Raw genomic sequence first — 15,390 nt, forward strand, 5'->3', positions numbered from 1 at the left:
TCCCTTTACAAAAAAGTCTGTACTTCAGGTAGAGAGGCCAATTCCTTATGAAAGAAAATATATAAGGCCGAAATCTGAACTTTTATGGAGCCTAATTTTAGGCCCAAATTCACTCCAGTTTGCAGGAAGTGAAGGAGACGACCCAGATGGAATTCCTCCGTAGGAGCATTCCTGGCCTCACACCAAGAAACATATTTTCTCCATATTCGGTGATAATGTTTTGATGTCACGTCCTTCCTAGCCTTTATTAGCGTAGGAATGACTGCATCCGGAATATCTTTTTCCGCTAGGATCCGGCGTTCAACCGCCATGCCGTCAAACGCAGCCGCGGTAAGTCATGGAATAGACAGGGCCCCTGCTGCAGCAGGTCCTGTCTTAGAGGCAGAGGCCCCGGATCTTCTGTGAGCAATTCCTGTAGATCCGGATACCAAGTCCTTCGTGGCCAACCTGGAACAATGAGGATTGTTCTCACTCTGCTCTGTCTTATTTTCTCAACACCTTGGGTATGAGAGGAAGAGGAGGAAACACATAAAACGACCGAAACACCCACGGTGTCACCAGGGCGTCCACAGCTATCGCCTGAGGATCTCTTGACCTGGCGCAATACTTTTTTAACTTTGTGTTGAGACGGGACGCCATCATGTCTATTTGGGGCAGTCCCCACCGACTTGCGATCTGCGCGAAGACTTCCTGATGAAGTCCCCACTCTCCCGGATGCAGGTCGTGTCTGCTGAGGAAGTCTGCTTCCCAGTTGTCCACTCCCGGAATGAACACTGCTGACAGTGCGCTTACATGATGTTCCGCCCAGCGAAGAATCCTGGTGGCTTCCGCCATTGCCACCCTGCTCCTTGTGCCGCCTTGGCAGTTTACATGAGCTACTGCGGTGACATTGTCCGACTGAATCAGAACTGGTTTGTCGCGAAGTAATGCCTCCGCTTGACGTAGGGCGTTGTATATGGCCCTCAACTCTAGGATGTTGATGTGGAGACAAGTCTCTAGACTCGACCAAAGACCTTGGAAATTTCTTCCCTGTGCGACTGCTCCCCAACCTCGGAGACTTGCGTCTGTGGTCACCAGGATCCAGTCCTGAACGCCGAACCTGCGACCCTCTAGGAGGTGAGCACTCTGCAGCCACCACAGGAGAGACACCCTGGCTCTGGGGGACAGGGTGACCCTCTGATGCATTTGTAGATGTGACCCGGACCATTTGTCCAGTAGGTCCCATTGGAAGGTCCTCGCATGGAACCTGCCGAAGGGAATGGCTTCGTACGATGCCACCATTTTCCCCAGGACTCGAGTGAAGTGATGCACTGACACCTGTTTTGGCTTCAATAGGTTCCTGACCAGAGTCATGAGCTCCTGAGCTTTTTCCATTGGAAGAAAAACCTTCTTCTGGTCTGTGTCCAAAATCAAGCCCAAGAAAGTCAGACTCGTCGTAGGAACCAACCGTGACTTCGGGATATTGAGAATCCAGCCGTGTTGCTGTAACACCTTCAAAGACAGAGACACGCTGTCCAGTAACTTCTCCCGAGATCTCGCTTTTATGAGGAGATAGTCCAAGTACGGGATAATTGTGACCCCTCACTTGCGCAGGAGCACCATCATTTCCGCCATTACCTTGGTGAAAATCCTCAGGGCCGTTGAAAGCCCAAACGGCAACGTCTGAAATTGGTAATGACAATCCTGTATAGCAAATCTCAGGAACGCCTGATGAGGAGGAAATATTGGAACATGAAGGTATGCATCCTTTATGTCCAGGGAAACCATAAAATCACCCCTTCCAGGCTGGCGATGACCGCCCTGAGCGATTCCATCTTGAACTTGAATTTTTTCAAGTATAAGTTCAGGGATTTTAAATTCAAAATGGGTCTGACCGAACCGTCCGGTTTTGGAACTACAAACAGGGTTGAGTAATAACCCTTTCCTTGCTGCAGTAGAGGAACTTTGACCACTCTGAGGGAGCCGCAGGTAGAGACGATTTGAAAAACCGGCGAGGAGGCACCTCTTCGAATTCCAGCTTGTATCCTGAGAAACAATTTCTATTGCCCAGGGATCCACCTGTGAATGAACCCAGATGTGGCTGAAAAGTCGAAGACGTGCCCCCACTTGAGCGGACTCACCCAGGGAAGCCCCAGCGTCATGCAGTGGATTTTGCAGAGGCAGGGGAGGACTTCTGTTCCTGGGAACTAGCTGTGTGCAGCTTTTTTCCTCTGCCCTTACCTCTGGCAAGAAAGGACGTTCCTCGTACTCTTGCTTTTATTGGAACAAAAGGACTGCATTTGATAATGAGGCGCTTTCTTAGGCTGTGAGGGAACATAAGGCAAAAAATTCGATTTACCTGCCGTAGCTGTGGAGACGAGGTCCGAGAGGCCTTCTCCAAATAAGTCCTCACCTTTGTAAGGCAAAGACTCCATATGCCTCTTTGAGTCGGCATCACCCGTCCACTGCCGGGTCCATAAGACTCGCCTAGCAGAAACAGACATAGCGTTTATTCTGGAACTTAGCAAACAAATGTCTCTTTGAGCATCCCTCATATATAACGCAGCATCTTTTATATGCCCAAGGGTCATTAAAATGGTATCCTTATCTAGGGTCTCAATTTCCGTAGATAAGGTGTCTGTCCATGCTGTGAAAGCACTACAAACCCAGGTCGACGCCATTGCCGGTCTAAGAAGTGTACCTGAATGTGTGTAAATAGACTTCATGGTAACCTCCTGTCTGCGATCAGCAGCATCCTTGAGGGTAGCCGTATCTTGTGATGGCAGCGCTATCTTTTTTGATAAACGTGTTAAAGCCTTGTCCACCTTAGGAGAAGACTCCCATCGTATCCTATCCGTCTGCGGGAAGGGATACGCCATAAGAATCCTTTTGGGAATCTGCAGCCTCTTGTCTGGAGATTCCCAAGCCTTTTCGCACAGCTCGCTCAGCTCATACGAGGATGGAAAAGTGACCTCAGGCTTTTTCTCTTTATACATGTGTACCCTCTTGTCAGGGACAGGGGGTTCCTCCGTGATATGCAAAACATCTTTTATTGCAATAATCATATAATCGAATGCCCTTAGCCACTTTTGGCTGTAATTTTGCCTCCTCATAGTCGACACTGGAGTCTAAATCCGTGTCGGTATCTGTGTCCATTATTTGTGACAATGTGCGCTTCTGAGGCCCGGAAGGTCCCGGTGACACAGGGACAGGCATGGTCTGACTACCTGGCTGTTCCCTAGCCTCAGCCTTGTCTAATCTCGTGTAATAAATTTACACTAGCACTCAAGACATTTCACATCTCCATCCAGTCCGGTGTCGGCGCTGCCGACGGAGATCTGACATTCATACACTCCTTAGGTGAGCCTTCCACTTCATACATGTCGACACATGCATACCGACACACCGCACACACACAGGGAAGCTCTTATCTTAAGACAGTTCCCCACCAGGCCCTTTGGAGAGACAGAGAGAGAGAGTATGCCAGCACACACCCCAGCGTTATATAACCCAGGCAAAACACAGAATGTTTCCCCAGTAGCGCTGAAATAACTTGTTTTTCACCAATTATGTGCCCCCCCCCCCCTCTTGAAAAACCCAGTGTCACCTCAGTAAGCAGGGGAGAGTCCGGGGAGCTTCCTCTCAGCGCTGTGCTGTGGAGAAAAATGGCGCTGTTGAGTGCTGAGGGAGAAGCCCCGCCCCTCGGCTGGCTTCTGTCCCGCTCAAATTATTCAAAAACATGGCGGGGGCTCTTTATATACATGTACAGTGCCCAGCTGTACATGTATATATGTGTTTGTGCCATAATACAGGTTTATATTGCTGCCCGCCCTGCACCCTTACAGTGACCGGAGTGTGTGAGGTGTATGGGAGCAATGGCGCACAGCTGCAGTGCTGTGCGTTACCTCAGTGAAGATCACGAAGTCTTCTGCCGCCTTTGAAGCCTTCTTTCTTCTCATACTCACCCGGCTTCTTTCTTCTGGCTCTGTGAGGACGACGGCGGCGCGGCTCTGGGACGAACTCCAGGGTGAGACCTGTGTTCGACTCCCTCTGGAGCTAATGGTGTCCAGTAGCCTAAGAAACAGGACCTTGAAACTCCGAGAAGTAGGGCTGTTTCTCTCTCCTCAGTCCCATAATGCAGGGAGTCTGTTGCCAGCAGTGCTCCCTGAAAATAAAAAACCTAATTAAAATACTTTCTTAGCAGGAAACTCAGGAGAGCTCCCTGCAGTGCACCCATCTCCTCTGGGCACAGTATCAAACCGAGGTCTGGAGGAGGGGCATAGAGGGAGGAGCCAGTGCACACCCAGATCCAAAGTCTTTCTTAAAGTGCCCATGTCTCCTGCGGAGCCCGTCTATCCCCATGGTCCTTACGGAGTCCCCAGCATCCTCTAGGACGTTAGAGAAATATATTTTGCAATGATGTGATGCAATATATAGTGAAACATTCCAGTAGCTAGTTATGCTCTACATGAATAGAGACAAATACATGAACCATTTGGATGGATCCCATGCTGGATCTGTAGCAAATTCCCCAGTCTACTGGCTAGTAGCAGTCTTCAAGATAGAGATCCTGTATATGCAACTTCTGTCACATGTTCCCATTAATTACACAACCATTAAGCAAACGTCCTATGAGACCTACCCTTCCATAAACTGGATTAGCTGCAGCAAGGACACTGCATCGAGCATTCAGTCTTGCTTGAATTCCTGCTTTTGCTATAGTGACGCGACCTTGCTCCATCACCTCATGTATAGCAGTCCTGTCCATGTCAGACATTTTATCAAATTCATCAATACAGACAACCCCTCTATCAGCCAGTACCATGGCACCAGCCTCCAGACGCCTCTCTCCTAGAAAGCCATAAGAATGGATTTAGTAGAGTATACCACGGCAGCACTGCTGAATTATACAGGGCCTGGAGAAGTATTTGTTCTTTAAAACATTACTACTGCACAGTTCAGGTTCTTGAATGTACCCACTTCAGTCGACTGCAACATTTAGAGCACATGACATGTACTTGCCAGTTTCCTGATCAGTTGTCACTGCCGCTGTTAGCCCTACTCCAGAGGATCCCCTACCGGTGGTGGGAATGGCTCTCGGAGCAGTGTGCAACACGTAGCGTAGCAGCTGAGACTTGGCAACCGATGGATCACCTAGAAGTGCAAAGTAAAAGTACTGTATGTGCATATATTTAACTCAAACTTCCAGGGTTACATGTGGCAATGGTATATAGTCTTAGTCTTTACCTATTAGCAGAACATTAATATCGCCTCTTATGCGCGTCCCATTGTCCAGGACCTTTTCATTACCACCAAGGAGCATGCACAAAATGGCCTTCTTAATATACTCATGACCATGAATGCTCGGAGCCAAAGATTTACTTAACTGGTCAAAGATATCCTGTAACAAATAAAGCTTTAAAAACATAGTTACAATGCTTGCTTCCTATTTTATGCGCTCATTTTAGTATATTACCTTAGAATGAGCTTTGCAGAATTTCTTGATCTTTGCAACATCATCACCTGAAAATGTCGGGGCAATTTCTTTGCTCATTGCTTTGATGTTATTTGCCAATAAAATGGTCCTAAATAGGATAACAAAATCAGCCGATGCATTAAACATGACTGATAAACAAGGATCATGAATGTGAATCCTTATTTTTGCAGCTATATACACTGTACTTAGCTGAAGCTCATTAATGCCCTCTAGAGTGCATCCACGTATAAAGCTGCACACAAGACACCACAGACATTCTACACACTCTGAAAACACACTATGCTAGCATTAAAAAATTCCATTCTCAGTCACTATACATAACACTGAATGACCGAGGCAGGCTGTATTTTACTATAATATACCTTAAAAATGTAAGACAGATATGTTAAAAGATTTATGAAAGAAAAAAAAAAAAAAGAAAAAAAAATGATAAAATGCAGGTATCCAGTAGATAGAAGCCAAATTAATAGCTGTCTTCTCTTCAGAACTGAAGTGCTCATGTGTTAGGAGGCAGGTTCATTACCCCATTTAGGGGTCATTTGGAGCTAAACAATTAGGGCTCATAGATGGTTAAATCTAAATAGTCCCTGGAATTGGGGATTGGTATATACATACCATAGGTCACAAAATGTGTGCATCATTAAGTAAGCTTGTCCGGTATTCTGCTGAATCCTTGTACCAATGTTTGGAAGTAATCATAATTGTGAATGGTTGAGAATTCTATTCTTTGTCTACCTGAAGCTTAGTAGAATTATAGTTCCAAGCCAAGTCAGACCCAGTACTTACCCCGTTCCCCCTGTGGTGCAGACTAAGGATATTTTCAGGTCAGCACCTCTCACTGCACACAGGTGCAATGCAGGCATTTGGAGAGCAGGTCATCCTTCCATGAATGCAGGGATGGGGTAAAAACTGGAACAGTCTAGACACCTTCTGTTTTCACCCAATCACCATGCTGTAAACGAGTCTCCGGTAGGATGACCGTGGTTACCAGTTTGCACTGCTCCTTAACACGGGTCTGATTCCTTTATCACTGGACACTGGGTTTTTTTGTTTTTGTTTTAGGGAGACGTTTCCACTGAGCAAATACTCTGCTTGATACACGTTCTGGGTTTTTGAAGGCAGCGGGAAAGGGGTATAACCTGGTGATTTGGTTTTCAATGGATTTAAAAAGGATTACACAATAGCATAACAAGAGGAGCAAGAATCACATCTTCTAGGAAAGAGTTTTGGGTGTATAAAGGAAACTATTCTTCCACCAACACGTCTGACATGGCAGAGTATAAATACCACCTTGTGTAAACTCTGGGAACTACTGCCTTTAAAGAAAGTGCTTACAAACCGAATCACAGTACCAGCATTTTTCCCATGGCACCCCTAACACAAAAGTTTGAGAAGTTCTGCATTTATTAAATTAAGTAAATTTAACTCAAGGGTGACCTATTATCAGATCCATTATCAGATCCATTTCTCTTCATCTGGGGAAAACTGCAAAACCAGAAAAAGTTATAAGTGGCCCTGTTCCAGGAACAGGTACAATGTGCATCTAAACTGGTTTGTGGGCTGCCTCCTATTACCCCTCTACATATAATGGTGCAAAGAAACTACATAGTGACAAAGGACCATAGAAAGTGGTTTCAACACACTGAAAACATTCAAACAGATGGTAACAGGCAGGGAGGGAACAGTGTACCCAGATTAAGACAGAAACCAATCTAATTGTCGATTACCAAAAATCCTATTCTCCAGCAAATCTGGTTAGCACAGAAATACAACAGGGATGTTCCAAAGATGCCTCTAATGGGAGTGTGTAAACTCCACTATCGCATCATGCAAAAAAAAGTAGGGACGGTCAACAAAAAGGATTTTAATACCTACCAGTAAATCCTTTTCTCTTAGTTCGTAGAGGATGCTGGGGATGCTTCAAGAACCATGGGGTATAGACAGGTCCTCCTCAGCCAGGGTATCAAACTTGTAAAACTTTGCAAAGGTGTTTGAACCCGACCAAGCAGCAGCTCGGCAAAGTTGTAGCGCAGAGACTCCCCGGGCAGCCACCCAGGATGAGCCCACCTTTCTGGTAGAATGGGCTTTCACCGATTTCGGTAACGGCAATCCAGCCGTAGAACGAGTCTGCTGAATCGTATTACAAATCCAGCACGCAATAGTCTGCTTAGAAGCAGGAGCCCACAGGACAAACAGAGCCTCTGTTTTCCTAATCTGCGCCGTTCTGGCGACCTAGATCTTCAAACCTCCGACCATATCGAGAGACTTTGAACCCGCCAAGGCGTCAGTAGCCACTGGCACCACAATTGGCTGGTTAACATGAAATGATGAAACCACTTTTGGCAGAAATTGCTGACGAGTTCTCAACTCTGCTCTATCAGCATGAAAAATCAAATAGGGGCTTTTGTGAGACAAAGCCGCCAACTCAGACAGACACTCTCCTTGCAGACGCCAAGGCCAACAACATGACCACTTTCCAAGTAAGGAATTTTAACTCAACCTTGTGCAAAGGTTGAAACCAATGTGATTGCAAGAATTGCACCACCACATTAAGGTCCCATGGTGCCAGTGGGGGCACAAAGGGAGGTTGGATGTGCAGCACGCCTTTTACGAAGGTCTGAACTTCTGGAAGGGAGGCCAATTCTTTTTGAAAAAAGATCGACCAGGCCGAAATCTGTACTTTAATAGAGCCTAACTTTAAGCCCGCATCCACACCTGCTTGTAGGAAATGGAGCAAACGCCCCAGGTGAAACTCTTCCGTAGGAGCCTTCTTGGATTCACACCAAGACACATTTTCTCCAAATACGGTGGTAATGCTTTGCAGTTACTTCTTTTCTAGCCTGAAGAAGTGTAGGAATGACTTCACTGGGAATACCCTTTCGGGCTAGGATTTTGTGTTCAACCGCCACGCCGTCAAACGCAGCCGCGGTAAGTCCTGACACACGCACGGCCCCGGTTGTAACAGGTCCTCCCGAAGAGGAAGAGGCCAGGGATTTTCTATGAGAAACTCCTGAAGATCTGGATACCAGGCCCTTTTTGGCCAATCCGGAACAATGAGGATCGCCTGAACCCTTGTTCTTATAATTTTTATCACCTTCGGAATGAGTGGAAGTGGAGGGAACACATACACCGACCGAAACACCCACGGTGTCACTAGGGCGTCCACCGCTATTGCTTGAGAGTCCCTTTACCTGGAACAAGATCTCTGAAGTTTCTTGTTGAGGCGAGACGCCATCATGTCCACTTGAGGAACTCCCCAAAGATTTGTCACTTCTGCAAAGACCTTTTGATAAAGACACCACTTTCCTGGATGGAGATCGTGTCTGCTGAGGAAGTCTGCTTCCCAGTTGTCCACTCCTGGAATGAAGACCGCTGACAGAGCGCTGGCATGTCTTTTCGCCCAGTGAAGAATCTTCGTGGCCTCGGCCATCGCCGCTCTGCTCTTTGTTCCGCCTTGGTGGTTTATGTACGCCACTGCTGTCACGTTGTCTGACTGAATCAAGACCGGCAGACCTCGAAGATGTTCTGCTTGCAGTATGCCATTGTAGATGGCTCTTAATTCCAGAATGTTTATATGTAGACAAGCTTCCTGGCTTGACCACTTTCCCTGAAAGTTTCTTCCCTGTGTGACTGCTCCCCAGCCTCGTAGGCTTGCATCTGTGGTCATCAGGATCCAATCCAGAATCCAGAACCTGCGTCCCTCCAGAAGGTGAGAACTGCACAGCCACCACAGAAGGTAAATTCTGGTCCTGGGAAATAGAATTATTTTCCGGTGCATGTCCAGGTGAGACCCAGACCACTGGTTCAGCAGGTTCCACTGAAATACCCTGGCATGGAACCTGCCATACGGAATGGCCTTGTAGGCCGCCACCATCTTTCCCAGCAACCGACTGCAGTGAAGAACCGACACCTTTGCCGGTTTCAGAATCTGTTTTACCATGTTCTGTATTTCCAGAGCTTTTTCCACTGGAAGAAAAACTCTTTGCAATTCTGTATCCAGAATCATACCCAGGAACGACAGCCGTGTCGTTGGATCCAACTGTGATTTTGGCAAATTTAGGAGCCAACCGTGTTGTTGCAGAAAAGTCAGTGAAAGGGCAACATTCTCCAACAATTGCTCCTTGGACCTCGCCTTTATGAGGAGATCGTCCAAGTACGGGATAATTGTGATTCCCTGCTTGCGCAGGAGAACCATCATTTCCGCCATTACTTTGATGAAAATCCTCGGAGCCGTGGACAGACCAAACGGCAACGTCTGAAATTGGTAATGACAATCCTGCACAGCAAATCTCAGGTAAGCCTGATGTGGAGGATATATGGGGACATGTAAGTAGGCATCTTTTATGTCGACCGACACCATAAAATACCCCTCCTCCAGACTGGAGATCACTGCTCGTAGAGACTCCATCTTGAACTTGAATTTTTTTAGAAAGAAATTTAGGGATTTTAGGTTTAGAATCGGTCTGACTGAGCCATCCAGCTTCGGGACCACGAACAGGCTCGAATAAAACCCTTCCCCCTGTTGAGGCTGGGGTACCGTGACAATCACTTGATTTTGACACAACTTTAGTATCGCAGCGCTTACTATCTCCCTTTCTGGAAGAGAAGCTGGCAAGGCCTATTTGAAAATTCGGTGAGGGGGCACGTCTCGAAACTCTAGCTTGTACCCTTGGGTTACTATTTCTACTATCCAAGGATCCAGGTCCGAGTGCATCCAGACCTGACTGAAGAGTCTGAGACGTGCCCCCACCGGAGCGGACTCCCGCAGAGAAGCACCAGCGTCATGCGGTGGATTTGGTAGAAGCCGGAGAGGACTTCTGCTCCTGGGAACTTGCCACAGCCTGTGACCTTTTCCCCTTCCTCTCCCCCTCGCAGCAAGGAAGGAGGACCCACGTCCTTTTTTGAATTTGTTGGGCCAAAAGGACTGCATCGGATAGTGAGGCGATATCTTCTGCTGTGCAGGAACATAAGGTAAAAAAGATGATTTACCCGCGGTAGCCGTAGAGACCAGGTCAGTGAGGCCGTCACCAAATAAGACCTTACCGTTAAACGGTAAAGACTCCATCGCCTTCTTAGAATCAGCATTCCATTGATGAATCCACAATGCTCTCCTAGCAGAGACTGCCATGGCATTGGCCCTTGATCCCAAAAGGCCAATATCCCTTACCGCTTTTTTTAAATACGCTGCAGCATCCTTGATATGACCCAAGGTCAAAAGCACACTATCCCTGTCTAGGGAATCTACCTCAGATGACAAGTTATCCGCCCACTTTTCAATAGCATTACTCACCCATGCCGCAGCAACAGCGGGCCGGAGTAGCGACATAAATGGATTTCAGGGTTATTTTCCTGCTTACGATTCGCAGGATCCTTCAGGGCAGCCGTGTCAGGGGACGGAAGAGCTACCTTTTTGGATAGACGCGACAAAGCTTTGTCTACCGAGGGGATGGACTCCCAGCTGTCCCTGTCCCCAGAGGGAAACTGATATGCCATTGGAATTCGTTTGGGAACATGTATCTTTTTGTCGGGATTTTCCCAAGCTTTTTCAAAAAGTGCATTCAGTTCATGAGACGGAGAAAAAGTTACCTCATGTTTCTTGCCTTTAAACATACAGACCCTCGTATCAGGAACAGCAGGGTACTCAGTGATATGTAAAACATCTTTTATCGCCACAATCATGTACTGAATACTCTTAGCCAGTTTTGGATGTAATTTGGAATCAGAGTCCGTGTCGGTATCTGCTATTTGGGCAAATGCACGTTTCTGCAACCGCAAAGGGGTCTGGACCTGTGACAAAGCATCCTCCATGGATTTCCTCCATGTCTGGTTCTTATACTCAGATTTATCAAACCTCTTAGCCAACTTAGTCACATTTGTATTTAAAACACTCAGCATATTGACCCAATCATCCGTCGGCGGTGCCGACACGGTCACTCTCACAGAACGGTCCCCACGCCAGCCTCCTCCTGGGAAGAGCATTCAGCCTCAGACATGTCGACACACACGTACCAACAGCCACAAACACACTGGGCTATAGGGGACAGACCCACAGCGGAGCCTGTTAGAAAGACACAGAGAGAGTTCAGCCAGCTCACACCCAGCGCCTATCCCGGTTCTGAAGTCAGCAATACTGCCCAGACGTGCTAGCGCTTTTATCAAATAATATATTTCACCAATTACGAGTGGCCCCCTCCCCGTTTTGCACCCAGTTACTTGCACAGCAGTGTAGAGGATCAGGGCCAGCGTCTCTGCAGCCTCATGTGAAGAGAAAAATGGCGCTGGTGAGAGCTACGCGGCTAAGCCCCGCCCCCCACGGCACGCTTCAGTCCCGCTCAAAATTCTTTTTACTGGCGGGGGTCCCTTAACGAGTGCCTGGGCACTTAAATTGCATGCCAGTGGTAATTGCGGCCCCCCATGCTGCCCAGGGCGTCCCCCCTGCGCCCTGCACCCTGTAGTGGAGTGATCAGTGTGGGAGCATGGCGCGCAGCGCGACCGCCTGCGCGGTACCTCAAGCCGTCTTCTGCCGTCACTGAAGTCTTCTGATCTTCTTTCATACTCACCCGGCTTCTTTCTTCTGGCTTTGTGAGGGGGGTGACGGCGCGGCTCCGGGAACAAGCAGCTAGGCGTACCGTAGTGATCGAACCCTCTGGAGATAATGGTGTCCAGTAGCCTAAGAAGCAGAGCCCTTGAACTCTAAAGTAGTAGGTCTGCTTCTCTCCCCTCACTCCCACGATGCAGGGAGCCTGTAGCCAGCAGGTCTCTCTGACAATAAAAAAACCTAAATAAAGTATTTTTCTGAGAAACTCAGGAGAGCTCCTCAGTGTGCATCCAGTCTCGCTGGGCACAGAATCTAACTGGAGTCTGGAGGAGGGGCATAGAGGGAGCAGCCAGTTCACACCCATTCAAAGTCTTAGTGTGCCCATGTCTCCTGCAGATCCCGTCTATACCCCATGGTTCTTGAAGCATCCCCAGCATCCTCTAGGACGTATGAGAAACATTGATTTTGTGGAACTTTGTTCGAACAGATGAAGAAATTGCTGTCTTGGATAACAGATTCCCAGAGACACTCACATTACCCAAGAGGCAGCCACTGATATTGTAGAATGGGTCACCATTCAATCAGGAACCCTTCCAAAACATAAGCTTGCCAAATGGTAACCAGGCTACTGATAACATATGTGGTATGTATCTAAAACAGAACGATTGCCATCAGCGTTTATGGTCTAGTTTTTGACCTCTTGTCAAATTTTATATTGAAACATTTGATACAAAACAGAAGAATCCGTATACAGAATAACATACGGTCAAAGCATAAAAATCTTGATACTGTAATTTGCCAAACAGAAAAGAACAAAAAGGTTGCACAAAGAACAAAGAATAACTGAATATAGATGGATAGCATCATCAAAATACATTTCCGGAATTGACCTAGTAACTGAGGTAAAGGGGGTGTGGGCACAGTTTTTGTCTTCTCAGCACGAGATAAAAAATGAGGGAAGATATAGGCTAGCTGAAATGTCCATGGGACTGTTACTACACTCATTTAGTCCACGAAACATTGTGCAGACGTAAGAATTTGGGTACTTTGCTACCAAAATGTCCAGTTAAGAAAACCTGAATCTGTCAGTAGTTGAAGGACTTCCTGATGTAGAGACCATTCCCCTGGAATGCTCGTCTTAGGTAACAAGCCACAGAATTTGAAGCCTGCACCATGAAAAGGCTGGAAGGACTTCAGATTTCTAGCAGCTTTGCTATCTCTGCCATCATATATTTGTTTCTGGCAATTTCCTGGTATATATTGAAAATGTTGCATTGTTTTCCATACTGCTCTCCCTCCCAATACATTATGTGAATTTATCTGCTCTTCCTGTGACTATGTACGTTGCAATATATTTTGTCAGGAGGGGAATTTCTGTAGCAGTGTAGTCTGTCCTATGTATTAGCCATTTTATGTTTAACTGATGTGTCCATTATCTTTAGTCTTTTATGTTGCCATAATGTAATAGACCTCTTGGTGGATCTTGATAACCTAAAGTTGTGATCAAGATGCCAAAGGGTCAGCCAAATCAGCGGTAGACTGCACATGTGCAAGGAGAGGTCCAACCATTTGGTTGAGGAACATTTCAAACAGTTGAAGCCCTTTCCTCACTGATCGATCTGCATCAAGGACTGCATAGTGACGTTTTTCTGACAGTTGGCAGATAGCTACATACTCAGGAATTTTATTTGCTGGGATCAGATGAGAGGAGATGACTAGTTCACAATCCAGCCATGCTTTTGTAAGGTTATTACCTCCATTGTCTTTCAACTGCATGGTTCTAACTTCCCATCACCAGGAAGTCATCCAAATATTGCCATATCTTGACCCTATGTTTATCAATTACAACACCTTTGTATATAGGTGCTCATTCCGAGTTGTTCGCTCGCTGCAGCGATTAAGTGAAAAAAACTGCAGAAACGCGCATGGTACGCAGCGCGCATGCGCTAAGTACTTTCACACAAAACTTTGTAGATTTACACAAGCTCGAGCGACGTTTTTTCATTGCTCGAGTGATCGTAGTGTGATTGACAGGAAGTGGGTATTTCTGGGCGGAAACTGGCCGTTTTCAGGGAGTGTGCTAAAAAACGCAGGCGTGCCAGGTAAAAACGCAGGAGTGGCTGGAGAAACGGGGGAGTGGCTGGCCGAACGCAGGGCGTGTTTGACGTCAAACCAGGAACTAAACTGACTGAGGTGATCGCAGTCTAGGAGTAGGTCTGGAGCTACTCCGAAACGGCAGGGAATTATTTAGTAGCAGTTCTGCTAATCTTTCGTTCACTATTCTGCTAAGCTAAGATACACTCCCAGATGGCGGCGGCCTAGCGTTTGCAATGCTGCTAAAAGAAGCTAGTGAGCGAACAACTGGGAATGAGGGTTATAGTTTTTAGACTCTTCACCAGGCAAAAAGAAAGAGAGACAAGTTGGAAATGTTGTCCCATGATCCAGAACGGCTTACTGTGCTGAACTACCACTTGGACATTAAAGTAAGCACCCTTTGTGATGGCTGGAGAATTACATTTATGCATTACATGCAAAAGTATCTTGCATTGAGAAATTTGTAGAGTTGCTTCAGGTCCAGAGTAGTGCGAAATGCTCATGAGGATTTTCTGACAAGAAATAGTTAAAGTAGAGCACTTAGCCTTGATCTGAAAGAACTAGGGAATTTTGGGTCTTTATTAAAGGACCCTAGACTGTCATGCAAAGGTTTTAAAGTCACTAGTTGCTGAATGCTTGGACTATACAAAAGTCTTTAGTTTGGGCGCTTATGGAAGATCTGTAGCTAAATACTACATTAGCTAAAATCCATTGATCTTTTAATGGGCCCATACTGTATGTCTGCATATTGCGCAATTGTACCTCCCACAGCTGTTAAGAAATGAAAGCAGAGAGCAGTCATTGGGGATTGACAGATGTGGCCTTTCACCTTAATTTTTACATTTAAACTGGGCATTTAAACTGGGCCAGCAGTAAAATGCCAAAGAGTTGCAGCCAGGGAAGAAAGAGCTCTTTGTTTAAGCTCCCATCAAACATCTATAGAAAGGTTGTCCAGTGTAATGAAGTCTTGCGTAGCTCAGGTCATTACCTCTGTTTATGTATTCCAATATGGAACCCAGAAAGTAAAGCAAAATGGTGCAAGTAACTGCACTCACCCTTTTTTGGAAACAATTCGGATAAGATTTCACCATGGTCTACCAGTGGTTTTTAACACAATGAAGTGGTGAGCGCAGACTCCTTTTTTGGGTGTTCATAGGGACAGTTTTAGACCATGGAAGTCCCATAGAGAAGAAATGGAATGGTCAACATTGGTTGATAGTAGCAAGATTACTATGCAAAGGCACCAAACGTACAAGCCTTTATTCATCCAGGCAGCAGATAA

At 46.5% G+C, this 15,390-nt stretch overlaps 1 protein-coding gene across 2 annotated transcripts in view; it reads right to left on the reverse strand.

Annotated features, from left to right (window-relative positions):
* Positions 1 to 15,390, reverse strand: part of LOC134928198 (maternal DNA replication licensing factor mcm3) — a 97,779-nt gene that overhangs the window by 41,041 nt on the left and 41,348 nt on the right. For both annotated transcript variants that reach the window (XM_063923660.1, XM_063923661.1), the window contains 4 exons: positions 5,456 to 5,564; positions 5,227 to 5,380; positions 5,002 to 5,133; positions 4,622 to 4,830 (listed from right to left, as the gene is read on the reverse strand). In XM_063923660.1, the coding sequence (XP_063779730.1) occupies positions 4,622 to 4,830; positions 5,002 to 5,133; positions 5,227 to 5,380; positions 5,456 to 5,564 (604 nt within the window). The remainder of the gene's footprint in view (positions 1 to 4,621; positions 4,831 to 5,001; positions 5,134 to 5,226; positions 5,381 to 5,455; positions 5,565 to 15,390) is intronic.

The sequence above is a fragment of the Pseudophryne corroboree genome, chromosome 5 (assembly GCF_028390025.1).
Source record: "Pseudophryne corroboree isolate aPseCor3 chromosome 5, aPseCor3.hap2, whole genome shotgun sequence".
NCBI classification, from domain to species: Eukaryota; Metazoa; Chordata; class Amphibia; order Anura; family Myobatrachidae; genus Pseudophryne; species Pseudophryne corroboree.